This window comes from Oncorhynchus keta, chromosome 19, assembly GCF_023373465.1.
Source record: "Oncorhynchus keta strain PuntledgeMale-10-30-2019 chromosome 19, Oket_V2, whole genome shotgun sequence".
Taxonomy (NCBI): domain Eukaryota; kingdom Metazoa; phylum Chordata; class Actinopteri; order Salmoniformes; family Salmonidae; genus Oncorhynchus; species Oncorhynchus keta.
Window position 1 is genome coordinate 18425826 of NC_068439.1, and position 22462 is coordinate 18448287.

Genomic DNA, 22462 nt, shown 5'->3' on the forward strand with positions numbered 1-22462 from the left:
ATATAAATGGAAAAATAGCGAGGATAATTCAATTCTTACAGAGTTCTTGTGCAGAGTTGCGCAACCGCGGATGACCTCATTCTCAGAACGTCATTTTACCCACAATTCCACTCAAACTTTTTTTTAGATAGAACAACATGGCGTCGAGGGCACCAGGTAATTACAATCACCTATATTTTAAGCATTTCTTTACCCGTAAATCGAGATGATACGTTGCAGATATTGTTGAGTATAGGGGCTATTGATTTGTGGGGGGAAAACAAGACGATGCGGAGTGTTTTGGTGCGTTCAAATCCATGTTTTTAATGACTTTCTGTCGTCCTCTGTGTCCCCGGGAAAGGCAAGAAGTATGTTAGCAAGCTATGGCAAATTAAGGAAATCTGGTTTGTGCCAGTGACACATTGCGCATTTAAATTAAATGTATGCCAGTTGGCTAATGGTTAGGTAAAACGGTACTATAACAGTTATAATAATATTCTATGGTCTGATCAACCTTCAAACGCCACGCCAGTGCAGCTTGATTATCTAACAACATCTAACGTGAGCAGTTTCGAACTAACTAGTAATATGTAGGTCATGTGATCTACTAGCAATCTATTCACTTATCCAACACACATGTAATATTTGCATTTTGAGTGCACTTCTAGGTTCGCCCAAATAATACTACTGTCAAATCCTCCCCCCAGTCCCTACTTCTACAATTCACTCATTTCTAGTTGATCCACTCCAGTGTCTTTTTAGATTCATGGATAATATTGGATGTCTCTTTGCTTTTGTGCTGCAATGATTGCAACTGGATTTTAAGCTGTTTTTGGGAATACTCTTGCTGACAAGCAAATTACTCTTCTGGTATCCTCCACAGCAACTACAGGCAGACTCCTGGTCAGCTTTCGCAAATGGTACTACAATGCTGCTGGATTCAACAAAATTGGTAACTCTTGGGAGTCTTAATGTTTTTTTTATTCTATTTGGGGCCATCTCTGAGTCTTAAGACTAATTAATTCACTCAGTCTTAAACATCTAGAGTCTTCAGTTAGATCTCGCCTTGTGGATATTTTTGGTTCCAGGTCTGATGCGTGATGACACAATCCACGAGGACAGCGACGTGAAAGAGGCCTTGCGGCGTCTCCCAGAGAAAGTGTACAACGACAGGATGTTCAGGCTCAAGAGAGCCCTGGACCTCTCCATGAAGCAGGCGGTTCTCCCCAAGGAACAGCGGACTCAATATGAGGAGGTACAGCAGACCTGGGCTCAAATGACATATTCAGGACTGATTCAGACCTGGGCTCAAATAATTTCAAGTACTTAGTGTTTGATAAACCTTGCCTGGTTTAATGGACTAATAAAATGGTCCTAAAACTGCAAACTCCACTCATCTGGCACTCCAGGCATGCAAACGCTGAAGTATTTGAAATAATTCAAATAATATTTGAACCCGGGTCAGAGGTACAGTGCATATAGTCTCACACGTTAGTTTGTACAGAAATGGCTTTGCGCTGCCACTGGGGAAATGGAAGATATGTCGAAAGTTTCATAGCAGTTGATGCTATAGTGAAGAGGTATTCAACTCCTGGAGTTTTCTGTTCTACCTGATAATTAATTGCACCCACCTGGTGTCCCAGGTCTGAATCAGTCCCTGATTAGAGGGGAACAATTTAACGCAACGGAACTGACTTCACGGTTCAGAGTTGAGGGTTACAGTGTGACTTTGGAATGAAGGGCAAAGTCTAGCCTCTGAGGCTAAGGTGGAGATATTGTTACTGCACTGCTCAAAAAAATAAAGGGAACACTAAAATAACACATCCTAGATCTGAATGAAATATTTTTATTAAATACTTTTTTCTTTACATAGTTGAATGTGCTGACAACAAAATCACACAAATTATCAATGGAAATCAAATTTATCAACCCATGGCGGTCTGGATTTGGAGTCACACTCAAAATTAAAGTGGAAAACCACACTACAGGCTGATCCAACTTTGATGTAATGTCCTTAAAACAAGTCAAAATGAGACTCAGTAGTGTGTGTGGCCTCCATGTGCCTGTATGACCTCCCTACAATGCCTGGGCATGCTCCCGATGAGGTGGCGGATGGTCTCCTGAGGGATCTCCTCCCAGACCCGGACTAAAGCATCTGCCAACTCCTGGACAGTCTGTGGTGGTGGATGGAGCGAGACATGATGTCCCAGATGTGCTCAATTGGATTCAGGTCTGGGGAACGGGCGGGCCAGTCCATAGCATCAATGCCTTCCTCTTGCAGGAACTGCTGACACACTCCAGCCACATGAGGTCTAGCATTGTCTTGCATTAGGAGGAACCCAGGGCCAACCGCACCAGCATATGGTCTCACAAGGGGTCTGAGGATCTCATCTCGGTACCTAATGGCAGTCAGGCTACCTCTGGCGAGCACATGGAGGGCTGTGCGGCCCCCCAAAGAAATGCCACCCCACACCATGACTGACCCACCGCCAAACCGGTCATGCTGGAGGATGTTGCAGGGAGCAGAACGTTCTCCACGGCGTCTCCAGACTCTGTCACGTGCTCAGTGTGAACCTGCTTTCATCTGTGAAGAGCACAGGGCGCCAGTGGCGAATTTGCCAAACGTCCTGCACGGTGTTGGGCTGTAAGCACAACCCCCACCTGTGGACGTCGGGCCCTCATACCACCCTCATGAAGTCTGTTTCTGACCGTTCGAGCAGACACATGCACATTGGGGCGGCAGGGTAGCCTAGTGGTTAGAGCGTTGGACTAGTAACCGAAAGGTTGCAAGTTCGAATCCCCGAGCTGACAAGGTACAAATCTGTCATTCTGCCCCTGAACAGGCAGTTAACCCGCTGTTCCTAGGCCGTCATTGAAAATAAGAATTTGTTCTTAACTGACTTGCCTAGTAAAATTTTAAAAAAATTGTGGCCTGCTAGAGGTCATTTTGCAGGGCTCTGGCAGTGCTCCTCCTTGCACAAAGGCGGAGGTAGTGGTCCTGCTGCTGGGTTGTTGCCCTCCTACAGCCTCTTCCACGTCTCCTGATGTACTGGCCTGTCTCCTGGTAGCGCCTCCATGCTCTGGACACTACGCTGACAGACACAGTAAACCTTCTTGCCACAGCTCACATTGATGTGCCATCCTGGATGAGCTGCACTACCTGAGCCACTTGTGTGGGTTGTAAACTCCGTCTCATGCTACCACTAGAGTGAAAGCACCGCCAGCATTCAAAAGTGACCAAAACATCAGCCATGAATCATAGGAACTGAGAAGTGGTCTGTGGTCACCCGCTGCAGAACCACTCCTTTATTGGGGGTGTCTTGTTAATTGCCTATAATTTCCACCTGTTGTCTATTCCATTTGCGCAACAGCATGTGAAATTTATTGTTAATCAGTGTTGCTTCATAAGTGGACAGTTTGATTTCACAGAAGTGTGATTGACTTGGAGTTACATTGTGTTGTTTGTGTTCCCTTTATTTTTTTGAGCAGTGTATATTGATAGTGCTAAACTAATTGAAGAATCAATGAAGCAGGTAGGAGAATTATGATTATGAAGTACTGGATTATGAAGCAAGTAGGATTAGAGACTAAAGGTTGGATTGGAATTGGGCAATAGTTGAGTTGGGAGATGCCTATAAAGCTGTTTAATGTTGAAAAATGACATACTAAAAACCACATCAAGTACAGTTGGTGGAAGAAAGTTGACAGAACTAATGTTTTGTTTCTGTTTGACCTTTTTTCTGTAGGACGTACATTACCTGGAGCCTTACCTGAAAGAGGTCATCCGTGAGAGGAAAGAGGTTGAGGAGTGGTCGAAGAAATGAGATGATGTGGAGGGCTGATGTTCCTTCTGTTTGTTCTGGTGAATGGTTGTCCTCCGTAATATTTCAAATAAAGTGTACCCTGTGGGAAGACTGCTTAATAAAAATTTAAATTTTTGGAAAAGATGTACACGTGTGGAGAGTTTTTAAGAAGTATTGCAAGATTGGTAAAATAGCTTTTGGGTTAAGATGTGAACCAGGATGTTGATCACCACAGTAATGTTTATTTATAGTGAATCCACTTTAATCCCATTTTTAATCCCATTTAATAATCCCATCATCCCAAATTTTAAGACTGAAATAACAATTGACTAAACTATAATCGAACGGCAGTTGCATGTTTAAAAAAAAAAGATCATGGAGCAATACATTTGTCAATCTGTTTCAAGTACTTATGAATCAGTACATATGGATATAAAACAAAGCTTTTCAAGGCCTTAAGCATCCCAATAGGCTAAACTTTTTATTTGCACAAATTTCTTAGTTGTCTTTGGATAAGTGGAAATGAAGTGTTGCAAGCCACAATAGATGATTGAGAAAGATGAACCCTTTGTATTGCACACACCCTTGATCTATCAACCCTCTTTCCTGCCCTCTGGTATGGTATTCTACCTAAACTTCAATCTACCTCTGGATCTCCTGTTGTCCACGATCTCAATGGTATCAATAAAGTTTCCAATGATGCTGTTGAAGGATTTCACCATGGACCCCCAGTTCCTTACTGGTCTCATTGATATCTGTGTCATAAGCACCCAATGGGGGTAACTACCTCCACGTTCCCCACCCCCAGAAGGATCCCCATCAGTTGACCCCTGACCGCCTGGAACATCTCCCTGTTGTACTGCAGCAGGACCGTCTCATCCAAGGGGTAGGTGACATCCTCAGGTTAGCAGCTCCAAATACCTTAGGGCTGGGAACCCAGCGGCCAGAGTCGAGAAGAGGCGGCGAAGGGCTGTGGCGCTCAGAGGGTTGCCCAGTATCTTCAGCCCCTCCAGGCTGCGACGGGGAGCCTGGGTCAGGATGTCCATGTGTTCATCCTCTAGGGTGAGGCTGTGGCGGGGAAGAGGCTGCACACGTCGTGACCATTATGTCCAGACTGACCAGGTTCTCCCTTTGCAGGCTGTTGGCCAGATAGGCCATGTCCACACAGTTCAGGTTACAGTTGGCCAGCTTCAGGAATTGCAGTGGAGTGGTCAGGGGGCTCTGGACAAGGCCAGAGAGTCACAAATGTATTACATTTTCCCAATTAGGTTATATTATCACTTGTGTATGCTTGCAATGTGGGTGTGCGCATCACTTTACGCAAGCTTGACAAAAAACTAAGCCAATATGAAATCTTTACGATGCATGCCTAATGTTGTTTTGGGGCATGACCTCAGTGCTATTTCAAAGTCAGCTGTAAATGACACCCTATTCACTTTTAAGTGCACTACTTTCTACCAGGGTCAAAAAGTTTTCTGGTCAAAAGTAGTACAGTATATAGGAAATAGGGTGCAATTTGGGAAGCAGACAACATCAACCATTAAGTATTCCCTGGTTTCCTTCCAACCTGCAGATTTAGCAGCAGGCAGCTGTCTACATTCTCCCCCACAGCCAAGCAACAAAAACAAAATGCCACTGAGTGCAAACTGAGTACCGGAAACTGAGTACTGGAAACTGCAGCCCCCATGTTATGATATTACACAGTGGAAATGCATCAGCTTGAATAGACATCCCCAAAGCTATATATACAGTAGACATCAATACCTTCTACCTATACACATGCACACACACACACTCTCGCCCCACACAGAGGTGACCCTCTCACCTTAGCAGTCTTTGCAGGTGTCTGGTGAAGGTGCAGAAGCCCATGTAGAGCTCTGTCAGCCGGCTCAGCAGATCCCCAATGGTCACCAGCAGGTCATCTTCATCCGAGCCCAACCATCGCATGTCCATCACCTCCTCGGCCAGCATCAGGGACTGCAGCTGGGGGAACTCTATCCGGGACAACAGCAACTCCAGGTGCGGGGCCTCCAGGTGAACATTATGGACCATCTGTAGTCTCCTCATGGCCTCCGGTTGGGCCACACACAGCATGTAGAACAGCTGTTTGAGAGCCAGGGAGTTGGCTCAGGACCTGATGAAGCTCAGCTTCAAGGGGCAGTGACGGAGTAGCAGGAAGGCCTGGGCCACCACCTTGTACTCCCGCCCGGTGACAAAGCCGCTCAGGCGCACGTCCACCTCGGTCTCGAGGACTGAGGGTGCAGCGCCAGCCGCCTGGATGGCCAGCATGACCTCGTAGCACATGCAGGTGAGGACCCACCGACCCAAGGTGGATCCACCGGAACAGGTATGGTACTGTCCTTCAGCCCAGTCAGGTCCACCATACAGAGGGTCTGGGCGTAAGTCTCTGTTGGCCGCAGCACGTACGACTGGAGATGGAACAGATAGAGATAGGACATAACTGTTTATTGCCATCAAATGGGAATTTGTCTTACAAATCAAAGTTATATGATGTAAGGTGACATTGTGACCTTGTATTGCCCCAGTGGCAACTCAAGTAACTACAAACACATTGAGACTTGAAGCAAAACCAAAAATGTGTCACACTGGCCAAGATCCAGTGCCTCAGTTCACACGCAGCATTTTTGACCAGTGACAGATTGCACCTCTAAACACAACACCAGAACACACAGTTAGCCTACTTTCAGCCCAGTCAACAGACCCATCTAGGCACTGCTGGCAGATGCAGGAGATCCTCCTGGCAGTCTACCGTCCTTCCCAGGAGCCTTTGCAGGTTAAGCTCATGCAGAGGCAGATTTGGACCAGGTCGTGGAGGAGGAAGGCCTTCTCGTGCAGGTAGCAGGCATTGAAGAGGAGTGGGTAGAAATTGAACAACAAACAGCTAAGGTTCCCCATGGTGCTCAGGCTACTCTGAGCGAAGCCCTCGGCAGCAAGAAACCTCAGGCTCTTCATGGCTCTCTCTTCTCTGGTCTGTCCTCAAGGTCTGGGTCTTGAAGTGTTAGGATCAACCAATCAGCCCATGTGATTGGATGTGTTTGTGTTGTTGCTCTCTCCCCCACTGTCTCTCTGTCTGTTGATTCTTTGTCTCTGCTAGTACTGTATATCTGTCTGGACCTCGAGAGGCTTGGCGCGTGAGGTAGGTGAGTAGGAGGATCTATTTTTTGGAAACAGCCATCTCATTCCATTCACCTCTCGAATGGGTTATCTATTTGCAACTTTCACCAAGGGGCAGAGCAGAAACAATCTTATCCTACTGCTTACAAAATTAGGTTCAACTTCCCTCCAAACCACCAACATTGAAATGACCTGTTTATGCAAGCAAGCTATAAAAAGACGCCAGTAACAACAATAACAGTAAAGCAATGTAGACAAACATAGCATGGAAGTTGTACAGGGTAACATTGGCATCATGCCCACACATAGATTTACTGAAGGCTTAGATGTTAATCAAGACCAAAGCAGTGGTATATCAGATATCATAATGTACTAGCCTAACATGACTGGTCATGAAAACATTATGCATTTGATGAGAGTACACTGGAACACCCAGAGTGTTGTAAATATACTGAACAAAAATATAAAAGTGTTGGTCCCATGTTTCATGAGTTGAAACAAAAGATCCCAGAAATGTTCAAAATGCACAAAAAGCTCCTTCCTCTAAAATGTTGTGTACAAATTTGTTTAAATTCCTGTTAGTGAACATTTCTCCTCTGCCAAGGTAATTCGTAATTCACCTGACAGGTGTGGTATATCAAGAAGCTGATTAAACAGCATGATCATTACACAGGTGAACCTTGTGCTGGGGATAATCAAATGCCACTCTAAAAGGCACTGCATCTCAGTGCTAGAGCCGTCACCACAGACCCTGGTTCGATTCCAGGCTGTAACACAACCGGTTGTGATTTCCATAGTCCCAAAGGGCGGTGCACAATTGGCCCAGGGCCGTCCGGGTTAGGGTTTGTCTAGGGTAGGCTGTCATTGTAAATAAGAATTTGTTCTTAACTCACTTGCCTAATTAAATAAAGATTCAATAAAAAAAATTGCAGTTTGGTCACACAACACAATGCCAGTTAACCACCTAACTGAGGAACTTAATTTAACCTTGCGCAATACCCTAGATGCAGTTGGACCCATAAAAACTAAAAACATTTCTCATAAGAAATTAGCTCCCTTGTATAAAAAATACCCAAGCTCTGAAGCAAGCTTCCAGAAAATTGGAAATGGCGCCACACCAAACTGGAAGTCTTCCGACTAGCTTGGAAAGACAGTACCGTGCAGTATCAAAGAGCTCTTACTGCTGCTCGATCATCCTATTTTTCCAACTTAAATGAGAAAAATAAGAACAATTCAAAATTTATTTTTGATACTGTCGCAAAGCTAACTAAAAATCAGCATTCCCCAAGTGAGGATGGCTTTAACTTCAGCAGTAATAAATTCATGAACTTCTTTGAGGAAAAGATCATGATCATTAGAAAGCAAATTACGGACTCCTAAATCTGCGTATTCCTTCAAAGCTCAGTTGTCCTGAGTCTGCACAACTCTGCCAGGACCTAGGATCAAGAGAGACACTCAAGTGTTTTAGTACTATATCTCTTGACACAATGATGAAAATAATCATGGCCTCTAAACCTTCAAGCTGCATACTGGACCCTATTCCAACTAAACTACTGAAAGAGCTGCTTCCTGTGCTTGGCCCTCCTATGTTGAATATAATAAACAGCTCTCTATCCACCAGATGTGTACCAAACTCACTAAAAGTGGCAGTAATAAAGCCTCTCTTGAAAAAGCCAAACCTTGACCAAGAAAATATAAAAAAACTATCTGCCTATATCGAATCTTCCATTCCTCTCAAAAATTTTAGAAAAGGCTGTTGCGCTGAAACTCACTGCCTTCCTGAAGACAAACAATGTATACAAAATGCTTCAGAGTGGTTTTAGACCCCATCATAGCACTGAGACTGCAGTTGTGAAGGTGGTAAATTACCTTTTAATGACATCAGACCGAGGCTCTGCATCTGTCCTCGTGCTCCTAGACCTTAGTGCTGCTTTTGATACCATCGATCACCACATTCTTTTGGAGAGATTGGAAACCCAAATTGGTCTACACAGACAAGTTCTGGCCTGGTTTAGATCTTATCTGTTGGAAATATATCAGTTTGTCTCTGTGAATGGTTTGTCCTCTGACAAATCAACTGTACATTTCGGTGTTCCTCAAGGTTCCGTTTTAGGACCACTATTGCTTTCACTATATATTTTACCTCTTTGGGATGTCATTCGAAAACATAATGTTAACTTTCACTGCTATGCGGATGACACACAGCTGTACATTTCAATGAAACATGGCGAAGCCCCAAAATTGCCCTCGCTAGAAGCCTGTGTTTCAGACATAAGGAAGTGGATGACTGCAAACTTTCTACTTTTAAACTCGGACAAAACAGAGATGCTTGTTCTAGGTCCCAAGAAACAAATAGCTCTTCTGTTGAGTCTGACAATTAATCTTGATGGTTGTACAGTCGTCTCAAATAAAACTGTGAAGGACCTCTGCGTTACTCTGGACCCTGATCTCTCTTTTGACGAACATATGAAGACGGTTTCACGGACAGCTTTTTTCCATCTACGTAACATTGTAAAAATCAGAAATGTTCTGTCCAAAAATGATGCAGAAAAATGTATCCATGCTTTTGTTACTTCTAGGTTAGACTACTGCAATGCTCTACTTTCCGGCTACCCGGATATAGGCACTAAATAAACTTCAGTTAGTGCAAAATACAGCTGCTAGAATCCTGACTAGAACCAAAAAATGTGATCATATTACTCCAGTGCTGGCCTCCCTACACTGGCTTCCTGTCAAGGCAAGGGCTGATTTCAAGGTTTTACTGCTAACCTACAAAGCATGACATGGGCTTGCTCCTACCTATCTCTCTGATTTGGTCCTGCCGTACATACCTACACGTACGCTACGGTCACAAGACGCAGGCCTCCTAATTGTCCCTAGAATTTCTAAGCAAACAGCTGGAGGCAGGACTTTCTCCTATAGAGCTCCATTTTTATGGAATGGTCTGCCTACCCATGTGAGAGACGCAAACTCGGTCTCAACCTTTAAGTATTCACTGAAGACTCATCTCTTCAGTGGGTCATATGATTGAGTGTAGTCTGGCCCAGGAGTGTGAAGGTGAACGGAAAGGCTCTGGAACAACGAACCAACCTTGTTGTCTCTGCCTGGCCGGTTCCCCTCTTTCCACTGGGATTCTTTGCCTTTAACCCTATTACAGGGGCTGAGTCACTGGCTTACTGGTGCTCTTTCATGCCGTCCCTAGGAAGGGTGCGTCATTTGAGCCAGAAGAGGACTGGCCACCCCTCATAGCCTGGTTCCTCTCTAGGTTTCTTCCTAGGTTTTGGCCTTCAAGTTTATCCTAGCCAATGTGCTTGAACACCTACATTACTTGCTTTTTGGGGTTTTAGGCTGGGTTTCTGTACAGCACTTTGAGATATCAGCTGATGTACGAAGGGCTATATAAATACATTTGATTTGATTACCAGATGTCTCAAGTTTTGAGAGAGGTCCAACTGGTAATTTTACTGCAGGAATGTCTACCAGAGCTGTTGCCAGAAAATGTAACGTTAATTTCTCTACCATAAGCTGCCTCCAACGTCATTTTAGAAAATTTGTCAGTACTTCCAACTGGTCTTACAACCGCAGACCACGTGTGGTCACACCAGATACTGACTGGTTTTCTGATTCAACCACCTACCTTTTACATTTAAGGTATCTGTGACCAACAGATGCATATCTATATTCCCAGTCATTTGAAATCCATAGATTATGGCATAATCAATGGATTTAAATTGCCTGTAACTCAGTAAAATTGTTGCATGTTGCGTTTACATTTTTGTTCAGTGTATTTTTTTAAATATTCATAGAGCCTTAGCACGGAATGTTTTGCCATAAGAGAACACATTTTACATTTGACAGATTCCACATGACGTAAACAAAGTGTATCACTTTATTACATCTTACAAATTGTTTTACATTTTTCTTCTTCCCAAATCTGAAAGCATCAGCCTTCATTAGATTGTGACTTTTTTCAATTGACACACTACAATTGATCACCATCAAAGTGTATCATGCTTTCATACATCAAAATTCAGACAATACAAAACATACTGCATTTACTCTCATACGTAGATTGTGACTGTTTAAATCATTATATTAAATGAAAGTGGTCATCTATAGAAACCTGAGAAGAAACTTCAGTCTAGAGGGCTTCGAAAGGTGAGTAAACTCAGTCACCAATACAAGGCACATAAGCTAATTTTTGTACAGAGTTACTATTATTCCTTAGTATGGAGAGTGATTGTGTCCCACAGCCCTATACTATATTTAGGCCCACCTGATCTGACCAGAAACCACCCAGGGCCCTAGCTATAGGCTAAACCACAGGGAGGTGTGTCTCTCAGTCTCTGTATCCGTGAGTGGAGTGCAGACTGCAGTCATGCTGGGGGGTGATAGTGGTGGTGGTGGTGATGGTGCTCATGGTGGTGGTGGTGTTCATGCCTCTGAACCAAGGGGATCAAGCCCCCAGAGGAGGCAGGCAGGCTGGACAGCACCACACTCTCTCGCTGCACATTGAGTAGGGTTCTGGAGGGGGACCCAGCCTCTCTGGCCCTGGAGCGAAGCCTCTTGCTCTGGCTGTGCTGTAAGGGGAGTTGGGGCTGGGAGTATGGCTGAGAGGGGTGGTGGCCATGGAGCTTGCTTGATTTATCCCTACCTCCTCCTCCCCCTCCTCTGTCTCCCCCCACTACCTTGGCTTGGCCCCTGAGAGACCTGAGGAAGGAAAGGCCCCTGCCTCTGGACTCTGTAGGGCCGCAGTTCTTCCCCACCACCACTGAGTGGCGCTGCTGGTCTGAGCGGGCATCCGGTCTGGGCACCTGAGAGGGGGCGTCTGCAGAGGATGGAGAACATCATGTTATACTGTCATTTCTCTTTGTTGAATGTCATTCATCTTTGGTGTATTTTCAGTAAAAACCATGTTGACTTTAATGATCTGTGCCTCAAAAGTGCTGAAAATAAATGGTCATTGTGTACCGACCTGCATCGTCAAACTTGGAGGAATAGTTCTCTATCCCAGCTAGGTCTAAGTAGTGGTTCCTGCGTTCTGTGTTTTCATCCACACAGTGAAAAGTCCTCTCTGAGCTCCCTGACTCCTCCTGCTGGACTTCTTCTATTCTGTCCCCTGTTCTGGAGCTGCTGGAGGGGGCCACCACCAGTTTGACCTTCAGGGCTGTGCTGTTACATGAAGGCTGCATGGCCGACGCTTCAACCACCTCATAGATGGACTGCATGAGACTGGACATATCCTGTAACACAGAGACACACACAGACACCATTAGTAAGACTGCAGGGTTGACTTAATCTTAAGAGAAAACTCATAATGCGCAAAAGTTGCTTGTTGTAGCTGTGTGAAGCTACAGTACCTCCTTGGTGACTTTACCACTGTTGTCAAAGTGATACAGTGTGAAGATCCACTCCTGTCGAGTGTCATCCTCCAACACCACATTGTACTCTGTGTCCTGTAACCATGAATAATTGTCACTATTACGCAGACCCTTTTATGCGTGCTTACATTTTACGTACAAGTGATCCCAGGAATTGAACCCACTAGCCTAGCATTGACGTTCCATGCTCTACCTACTGAGCTACAGAGGACCAAACACAACAGGTACCATATTATGGTCATCAAACAAATCCCTGCCAGACTCTGTAGAGATTCTATAGATCAAATCCTTTTGTAGTTGTAGTGTACAGGATAGTAAAAGACCAAAAGCCACTCACATCAACGTGGCTGTTCCTCTTCCTGGGCTGTCTGAATGGAATGTGGATGTAGCTCTCTCTCTCCTTCTCCCCTCCCTTCTCTGATGGCAGTACTACTGTAAAACAAACAAAGTACAGTGAGGGGGAAAAAAGTATTTGATCCCCTGCTGATTTTGTATGTTTGCCCACAGACAAAGAAATGATCAGTCTATAATTTTAATGGTAGGTTTATTTGAACAGTGAGAGACAGAATAACAACAAAAATCCAGAAAAACGCATGTCAAAATGGTTATAAATTGATTTGCATTTTAATGAGGGAAATAAGTATTTGACCCCTCTGCAAAACATAACTTAGTACTTTGTGGCAAAAACCCTTGTTGGCATTCACAGGGGTCAGACGTTTCTTGTAGTTGGCCACCAGGTTTGCACACATCTCAGGAGGGATTTTGTCCCACTCCTCTTTGCAGATCTTCTCCAAGTCATTAAGGTTGAGGCTGACGTTTGGCAACTCGAACCTTCAGCTCCCTCCACAGATTTTCTATGGGATTAAGGTCTGGAGACTGGCTAGGCCACTCCAGGACCTAAATGTGCTTCTTCTTGAGCCACTCCTTTGTTGCCTTGGCCGTGTGTTTTGGGTCCTTGTCATGCTGGAAAACCCATCCACGACCCATTTTCAATGCCCTGGCTGAGGGAAGAAGGTTCTCACCTAAGATTTGACGGTACATGGCCCCGTCCATCGTCCCTTTGATGCGGTAACGTTGTCCTGTCCCCTTAGCAGAAAAACACCCCCAAAGCATGTTTGACGGTGGGGATGGTGTTCTTGGGGTCATAGGCAGCATTCCTCCTCCTCCTCCAAACACAGCGAGTTGAGTTGATGCCAAAGAGCTCCATTTTGGTCTCATCTGACCACAACACCTTCACGCAGTTGTCCTCTGAATCATTCAGATGTTCATTGGCAAACTTCAGACGGGCATGTTTATGTGCTTTCTTGAGCAGGGGGACCTTGCGGGCGCTGCAGGATTTCAGTCCTTCACGGCGTAGTGTGTTACCAATTGTTTTCTTGGTGACTATGATCCCAGCTGCCTTGAGATCATTGACAAGATCCTCCCGTGTAGTTCTGGGCTGATTCCTCACCGTTCTCATGATCATTGCAACTCCAAGAGGTGAGATCTTGCATGGAGCCCCAGGCCGAGGGAGATTGACAGTTCTTTTGTGTTTCTTCCATTTGCGAATAATCGCATCAACTGTTGTCACCTTCTCACCAAGCTGCTTGGCGATGGTCTTGTAGCCCATTCCAGCCTTGTGTAGGTCTACAATCTTGGCCCTGACGTCCTTGGAGAGCTCTTTGGTCTTGGCCAAGGTGGAGAATTTGGAATTTGATTGATTGATTGCTGATTGATCAAAACTGAGATTAGGAGCACTCCCTTTAAGAGTGTGCTCCTAATCTCAGCTCATTACCTGTATAAAAGACACATGGGGGCCAGAAATCTTTCTGATTGAGACGGGGTCAAATACTGATTTCCCTCGTTAAAATGCAAATCAATTTATAACATTTTTGACAAGCGTTTTTCTGGATTTTGTTGCTGTTATTCTGTCTCTCACTGTTCAAATAAACCTACAATTCAATTCAAATACTTTTTTCCCTCACTGTATATTCTCTCTAGCCTTTGTGTTTGCTGTTTACAGACGATAATACACACACAGTATCCCAGGTTTCCCCGACAAGCAAGGGGAATTCTTAGTTAAGATATGAACCATACCAAATCAAACAGGTCAATCATTGAGTAAGTCTAAGATGTTAAGTTAATGATGCATGCTAGACTAGAATCAGTGCAACAGTAATGTGATCATTGAGCTGTCCTTTCTCTACTCACCCTGTAGGGGGCTCTTATCGTTCAGGGACTGCTGGAAAAAGAGGGAGAGGAGTGATGGACCAAGTGAGAATTAGGAGAGAAAAAGTCACAGAAGAGGGGGGGGTAGAGATAGGGAGGAGGAGAAAGACAAGAAAGTTTAAATGATGTGAGAGCAGGTGATGTTTGATCATCTGGGGGCCTATTGTTTGTCATCAGCTGGGTAAATAACACTGTGAGAACCAGCTCCCAGCTGGTGTTTTCAAGTTCACCTCAACTTCCGATAAATTCAATGAAGCCATATGTGTTCTATAACTAATCATATGTTATGCAGACACAGCTCTAAATCCACGCACACACATAATAGAATGCTAATTCGAGAGAGATTTACATGGTTATCAAAACATCACGCCAGGGTAAACCTACAGGAAACAGACCTTATTTTAAGTGTTTCTAAAATTCCGGATGGGAAAAACGACTGGTGGAAAAACTATTAGAACCATTTCCTTGTTTGACCGCTAGGTTTTATGGGTATTAATACATCTCCATTGCCAGGGCAGTGGTTGGGGATGTTGTCCTGTGAGTGTGCTGTTTTTTGGACGGGATGTTAAACGGGTGTCCTGACTCTCTGTGGTCACTAAAGATCCCATGGTGCTTATCGTAAGAGTAGGGGTGTTAACCCCGGTGTCCTGGCTAAATTCCTAATCTGGCCCTCATAATCATCCCCAGCTTCCAATAGATTCATTCCTCTCCCCTGTAACTATTCCCCGGGTCTTTACTGTAAATGAGAATGTGTTCTCAGTCAATTTACCTGGTAAAATAAGGGTACATTTTTTATAATCTGTTCTATTTTATTCTGTTCTCAGAGAGGGAATAAAGCACTGGAGAAAAATAGAACCTATAAGGGTAAATTTACTGTAAGAGAAGGCAGGCAAACAGTCATACTCATGCCATGACCATGCCAGCTGTGGCATCACTATATCCAGTAAAAGTAAATGCATTAAGTCACTCTTGGTATTAAAGTAATATCACCTACAGAGTTCCCATATATGTGTAGAACTGAGCGTCCCATATGGAAACAATAACACACAGTCTATAAATTTACTATGTTCAAAAACCCGCTGAGACTACAACCTATTTATAATGCCTATGGGCTCAAAGCGAATGTTAACTTCAACTAAATCCACTGGGTAGTTGTTGCTTGGTGAGTACCCACACTTTGAAACTAGGTGTTCCCTTGAACGGTGTTGTGCATATTGCATGTGCTATCAAGACCAATCAAGATCTGAGCATATGATATCTAACCCTCTGTTGCAACAAGTCAGAAACCATCCCTTCAAAAAAGGACAGTGAAAGCACCAAAACATTAGATCTGTGCGTCTAACTGTCTCCACCACAGACATTCCCAGCAGCCAGCCGCCCACAGCTCTGACAGATGCAGATGAGTAACAAAGAGCCTGTGGAGTCTGAGAGGACCATGCTGACAGATAACCCTGACTGCTGATGGCTTCAACTAGCATACCAGCCAAACCCCTGCCATCGACCTCCACGCTCTGCCTGCTATGGGCCCTTTCATCTGGGGTCGGGTTACCGACCGAGAGGGGAAAGGAGCGGGGGCCTTTTCCTGCACTCAACTGGGTGTCACCAAGCTTTGCATCCTGTGCTGTCGCCCCCCTCTCTCCCACCCTCCTTTAGTTAGAGTCAAACGCAGAGCCCTGAGAAGAGAAAAGAACAGTACAGACCTTTGTTTAAAACTTCTTGGCGCACCCATCCCATTAGCGGGATCATTTTTGTCAACATCCGCTGAATTGCAGAGCGACAAATTCAAATGAAATTACTAAAAATATTTAATTTTCATGAAATCACAAGTGCAATATAGCAAAACACAACTTTGCTTGTTGTTAATCCACCTGGTGTGTCAGATTTCAAAAAAGCTTTTCGGCGAAAGCTATCCAAGCGTTTATGTTAGGACATCTCTCTCAGCAGACAAAACATTATAAACAGCTAACAGCAGAGTAGATTGGTCACGAAAGTCAGAAAAGCAATAAAATGAATCGCTTACCTTTGATGATCTTCGGATATTTGCACTCACGAGACTCCCAGTTACACAATAAATGTTCCTTTTGTTCCATAAAGATTATTTTTAAATCCAAAAACCTCCATTTGGTTGGCGTGTTATGTTTAGAAATCCACAGGCTCGAGCCGTCACGAAGGGGCAGACGAAAATTCCAAATAGTATCCGTAAAGTTTGTAGAAACATGTCAAACGTTTTTTTATAATCAATCCTCAGGTTGTTTTTACAATAAATAATCGATAATATTTCACCCGGAGTGAGAGAGATAGGAGTGAGAGAGAAAATGTCTGCTCCAAGCTGCTCACGTATGCAAAACTCTTCTGGCACCCAGCCATCCAATGACACGGTGTGATCTTTCTCACGCATTTTTCAGTATAAAAGCCTGAAACTATGTCTAAAGACTGTTTACACCATGTGGAAGCCATAGGAAAAGGAATCTGGTTGATATCCCTTTAAATGGAGGGAAGGCATGCAATGGAACAGAGAGGTTTCAGGAAAAACAGCACTTCCTGGTTGGATTTTCCTCAGGTTTTCGCCTGCAATATCAGTTCTGTTATACTCCCAGAAAATATTTTGACAATTATGGAAACTTTAGAGTGTTTTCTATCCTAATCTGACAATTATATGCCTACAAACATCAACATACTGCCCCCTACACTAGGAGGTTCTCTTCCTGCCAAACAATACCTGGATAGGTGGTTGATCATCTCTCTTCCTGTTAACCAATACCTGGATAGGTGGTTGATCATCTCTCTTCCTGTCAAACAATATTTGGATAGGTGGTTGATCGTATGGGGGTGGGGAAGGATGGTTGCTTCATCACAGTAGTTTATGTGAAGCAGCTTCTGTTATTTACCTTTATTTATTTATTTGTTATATACATAATAGGAAGATAAGTCTCTTGAAGTTGATTTACAAGGTGATATTCAAAAATGTAAAGGGGGTTGGGGTTGTTTTCAGGCTCAGGCAATAGTTAACGTTAAGTCAGAGAATAACCATTAAGAAGTTCTCATTTTCAGAGGTCTGGTCTTGCTCACAGAAACCAGATGTGAGTGATTTCTGGAGGAGGGGAACTGAGGGAGGGATTTGGATGTTGAGCTGTAGTTGGGTGAGGAAATGCTGGAGCCAGAGTCTATACAAGTACCTAGCTATAGAACGGGGCCTCTCTCCAACTGCCCAATCAGTTCTGCTGGCCATGAGGGTGGAAAGCAGTGGGACATTTTCAGATCATTGTGGGTAGAGATGTCCAAGGGTTCTTACCACCTAATGATATGACCATGGTCTCTTTCTCTCTTTGTCTCCATCTCTCTCTTTTTTTCTCGTTCATCCTCTGTCTGAGCTACAGCCCAACAAACAAGGTGGGTAACCAAACATGAAAGGGTGAGCCAGCCACCTGAACAATTCAATCTGTGTTTGTGAAAATCGGTTTCCCTGGCTTAGAGCTGGAATGTTCTGGGAGGCGATTTCAGCCCCAAAATAATCACAGTCCAGAGTCTGAACAGTAGAATAATAAACAGAAACCTCTGGTACAACAAACAGGACAGAAACACCTTGGTGGAAACAATAAGAGGAGGACTTGAAGGAAGATTCCTTCTCCCAACCCAAGAGAATGACTGGCCCAGTTTAACCAACACTGTCGTTCCAAATAGAAATCCACACAGAGACAGCGATGCAAACGGCAATCCGATTCTGATATGATTGGTTGCATTTCATCAGACAACTTTTTTTATACTTAGTATTCGTACAATTTACAAACTCTCTGGCTCACTTGACTGAGCTGTACCTGATCCAAACCTGCCTTGAATAAACAGGTTTATTAATGAAAAGTGCCTTTGTTATTGCCTCAGGTGATATTGTCAACACTCCACCCTGAGTCATTGTAATTAAACAGAAACAGTCTGTCAATATTGAGGTTAATTGTTCCACAAGTCTGAAATTGTTTAACATCCTGATGGAAATTAGGTTGTCTTACAGATATCGAAATGGGATTTTTAAAAACACGCACACCGAGTAGAATCACCACAGAATTATCTTTACGGAAATTAAAGCACACATTAATTCAGAATTTTGCTCCACTCTTTGAAGTTGAGCAGCCAGAAGATGAGAAGCTGGAAGAAAGAGGGATTCTTCCAGGACTAACAGTGAACAGGGTGGGTGACGGAGAGCTTTGGTGTCTCACTGCAGGACTAACAGTGAACAGGGTGGGTGACGGAGAGCTTTGGTGTCTCACTGCAGGACTAACAGTGAACAGGGTGGGTGACGGAGAGCTTTGGTGTCTCACTGCAGGACTAACAGTGAACAGGGTGGGTGACGGAGAGCTTTGGTGTCTCACTGCAGGACTAACAGTGAACAGGGTGGGTGACGGAGAGCTTTGGTGTCTCACTGCAGGACTAACAGTGAACAGGGTGGGTGACGGAGAGCTTTGGTGTCTCGCTGCAGGACTAACAGTGAACAGGGTGGGTGACGGAGACTTTGGTGGAGGAGTGAACAGGGTTTGGTGTCTCACTGCAGGACTAACAGTGAACAGGGTGGGTGACGGAGAGTGAACAGGGTGGGTGTGTCTTTGGTGTGACGGAGAGCTTTGGTGTCTCGCTCACTGCAGGACTAACAGTGAACAGGGTGGGTGACGGAGAGCTTTGGTGTCTCACTGCAGGACTAACAGTGAACAGGGTGGGTGACGGAGAGCTTTGGTGTCTCGCTGCAGGACTAACAGTGAACAGGGTGGGTGACGGAGAGCTTTGGTGTCTCGCTGCAGGACTAACAGTGAACAGGGTGGGTGACGGAGAGCTTTGGTGTCTCACTGGGTCTATGACCTGAGGCTGCAGGATGTTGACACAAGTGATCTAGGACATGTGACCGCTACAGCCTGGACACCCCAATGAAGGCATCAAAGTTGACACTATAATCAATTTTTTATTTTACCTTTATTTTACTAGGCAAGTCAGTTAAGAACAAATTCTTATTTTCAATGACAGCCTAGGAACAGTGGGTTAACTGCCTGTTCAGGGGCAGAACGACAGATTTGTACCTTGTCAGCTCGGGGATTTGAACTTGCAACCTTTCGGTTACTAGTCCAACGCTCTAACCACTAGGCTACTAGGCTACCCTGCTGCCCCAATCAAGCTTCATTACTGAAAAGAGCACAAACAATTAACATAATCTTAGACAGCCAGACACACACATGAGGTGCCCAGGCAAATAACATAGAGTATACACTACAAACTGTAGCTAGCCAGACCCCCTGCTGACAGTTACATATGCGGTTGTGCCATGGAGCTGCTAATGGTGGAGCTGGAATACTGAATCACAGGAACAATTGAACTGCCATTAAAAAGGTGTGGAGGACCTGGGTCTCATTATAGAAACCTGGCAGTCTCAGCCTTTCTTTCCTAATAACAGGCTCCAGAAAGACAGCAGCATGGACCAACACTTCATTAACACCTCCTACCCACCATGAGTTCAAAATGACACTACAGTAGGCATGCAAAATGGCTCCAACAGGTCTTTCCAAGTGTTGAAAGATGATTACGAGAGAGAAAAGAAGACATTCAAAATATGTGAGTGAGGCAGTGAGTGGTCACACAGTTAAGAGTCAAAGAAGAGTTATGAGCATCAAGATGTTGTACTCTCACTATGCTACATCTTCCCAAATGTGACCATCTCATTAACAGTACTAAGCCTACATGTGAAGGTGTTCCACCCACAACCAGACACTCCGCCTACCAGACCTTGTCTCCCCCTGCCAGCACCAGATGTGGGGTTTCAGTGTGGCGGTAATGAAAGGCCCTGCTGTTCTGGACAGCGGCCATATGCATTTCACACAGACATGACAGCCTCCTCTCACAGAGAGCAGGGGGGGAAAGCCCCTCTCCAAACACCTTTCATGTCCCTGGCTTGGCTGTGTGCTTATACTGTTCTATCATCCTGTGGTTGCTTTACCTTGGCTGGGACTGGGAGGGAGGGAGGGAGGAGCAGACCTGGCTGAGACATCATGCACATGTGATTCAGAGTCAGTGAACCCTAGTGCGAACACCAGTGTGGACTCAATGTGAGCATGAAGTGGTGACTGACAGTGTTAATCCTCTATGGATGGATGAATCAGGATGTAAACAAGACTGAGAAGGCAGCAATTCAAAATGTTATTTGTTGTTTACCCAGATGGTACAGTTGTTTACCCAGATGGCTGTGATTTATGTATAAAGATTGATGAATAAAACACCATGTATTCAATAGAGAATTGTCCATTTGCTTACCTTTGTCTTAGATAAGAAGCGATGTGTGATACACTGCCTTCATCTTTTCATTAGGATTCTAAGCTCTTCCACTCTGGGTGGCTGTGGTCCATTCAGCTACCCTTTCACAGGAATCCACCATTCTGGTTCTTGTTAGCGTCATTATCCAAGTTCAAGCATCTCAACTCTAATGACACACATGTGTCTGTGTTGCTTTCCATTTACAGGCCTTTCTGGGCCAGAAAGAGCCAGAAGCAGATGCATCATGAACATGGTCCAGAGAAGGATGCTAACCCCCTAGGATGCAAAATACAAACTAGAGTTTGGTAAACAACTGACTGTTAGCATTGACAAACTAAAGAACTGTCCTAGAGAAGTAGGCCTATGGGGATTTAGGTATGAGAAGGATTTGGCAGCAGGGTATTTTAATTTTTTATTTAACTAGGCAAGTCAGTTAAGAACTCATTCTTATTTACAATGACGGCCTAGGAACAGTGGATTAACTGCCTTGTTCAGCGGCAGAACAACAGATTTTTACTTTGTCAGCTCAGGGATTCGATTTGGCCATCTTTCAGTTACCGGCCCAACACTAATCTCCAGGCTGCCTGCCGCCCCAAATATGGCTAGGGACTGTCTGATGACTCTCTCTCTCTCACTGAAAATCTGCAAACAGATGAAATGTTAATTCTATTTCAATATCTCTGGAAAATGCATTGTACAGTACCTGCTTGAATCTGATTTGGTGGGTGTGGAGGTCCGTACATTCTAGCTCTCTCTGACAGGTGAGCACATTGGCAGCAAAACTACCACCTGGAAGAAACAAACAAACAAAAAAATTAAGTCTATATCCTGCATAACACTATGTTTGAGAGACATACATTTGAGACCTTCCTAAAGGTGATTCTTACCTTCCGGATTTTCTCTGCGTTTACAGGCTATCCAAATTATGCATGGAATGGAAACATAAAAGAGAGAAAGAAAAGATTGTTACATTTAGGTTATTAAGAGATATACAGTAGCCCCTGAATCTAAATACTACAAGTCTCACCATGTTTTGATTGGAGTTTGCCCATATTTTTGTATATTTCCTGTCGTGCCTTGAACCTTCATCTATTTGCGCATTGATCAAGACGTCTTCATCATCTCCCATTGATAACAACAAAGACAGTTGTATCCTGTATGCACCGATATGTCGTTTTTGCCATTAAGTTATTATAAGGTTGAGATCGACAAGAGGACCGAAGCTTCGTGAAAGTGCACACAAGTATGTTGGACAGAGAGAACTTGCGGAGTTTATTATGGAAAAGAAACGAATAATCAATATACCGAGGGTACAGCACATCCTGCTGGCCATTAGGGGAAAGTATTTTCTAATTTTTTATTGAGCGCATACAACAAATGAGCTCACAATGACATAATTTAACGCGTGCATGATGTGTCCTTTGTGTAAACATAAAATAAGAGCCCTTCATTATGCAAACGTTTTATTTGTTTAGTATCTAGATCGCTTTTTCCCTAAATAGGCTACTGTATATTGGGGCGGCAGGTAGCCTAGTGCGTTGGGCCAGTAACCTAAAGGTTGCGAGATAAAATCCCCGAGCTGACAAGGTAAAAAAAATATGTCGTTCTGCCCCTGGACAAGGCAGTTAACCCACTGTTCCTAGGCCATCATTGTAAATAAGGATTTGTTCT

The 22462-nt window shown here is 44.2% G+C and overlaps 2 protein-coding genes and 1 pseudogene across 5 annotated transcripts; 1 reads left to right on the forward strand and 2 right to left on the reverse strand.

Moving 5' to 3' along the window:
• The first annotated feature begins 56 nt into the window (after positions 1-56).
• LOC118370968 (cytochrome b-c1 complex subunit 7-like) lies at positions 57-3926 on the forward strand. The gene is made up of 4 exons (XM_035756231.2): positions 57-156; positions 863-931; positions 1068-1234; positions 3726-3926. Exons 1-4 carry the CDS (start codon positions 138-140, stop codon positions 3801-3803), a joined length of 333 nt encoding a protein of 110 aa, XP_035612124.1. The 5' UTR covers positions 57-137; the 3' UTR covers positions 3804-3926.
• Positions 3927-4408: 482 nt separating this feature from the next.
• LOC118370980 (leucine-rich repeat-containing protein 14B-like) lies at positions 4409-7446 on the reverse strand (annotated as a pseudogene).
• A 3342-nt stretch (positions 7447-10788) lies between these two features.
• On the reverse strand, positions 10789-22453 carry LOC118370964 (protein naked cuticle homolog 2-like). 4 transcript variants are annotated; one of them, XM_035756223.2, is made up of 8 exons: positions 21819-22453; positions 21679-21705; positions 21495-21580; positions 14489-14516; positions 12636-12727; positions 12278-12373; positions 11893-12160; positions 10789-11745 (listed from the first exon to the last, which is right to left on the reverse strand). In XM_035756223.2, the coding sequence occupies exons 1-8, from the start codon at positions 21841-21843 to the stop codon at positions 11294-11296; spliced, it is 1074 nt and encodes a 357-aa protein (XP_035612116.1). In that variant the 5' UTR covers positions 21844-22453; the 3' UTR covers positions 10789-11293. The 4 variants fall into 4 exon arrangements, with proteins under 4 accessions (XP_035612116.1, XP_035612115.1, XP_035612114.1 ...); XM_035756222.2 differs by having other exon boundaries at positions 14489-14519; XM_035756221.2 differs by having other exon boundaries at positions 12636-12730; positions 21819-22450.
• Between the last annotated feature and the right edge of the window lie 9 nt (positions 22454-22462).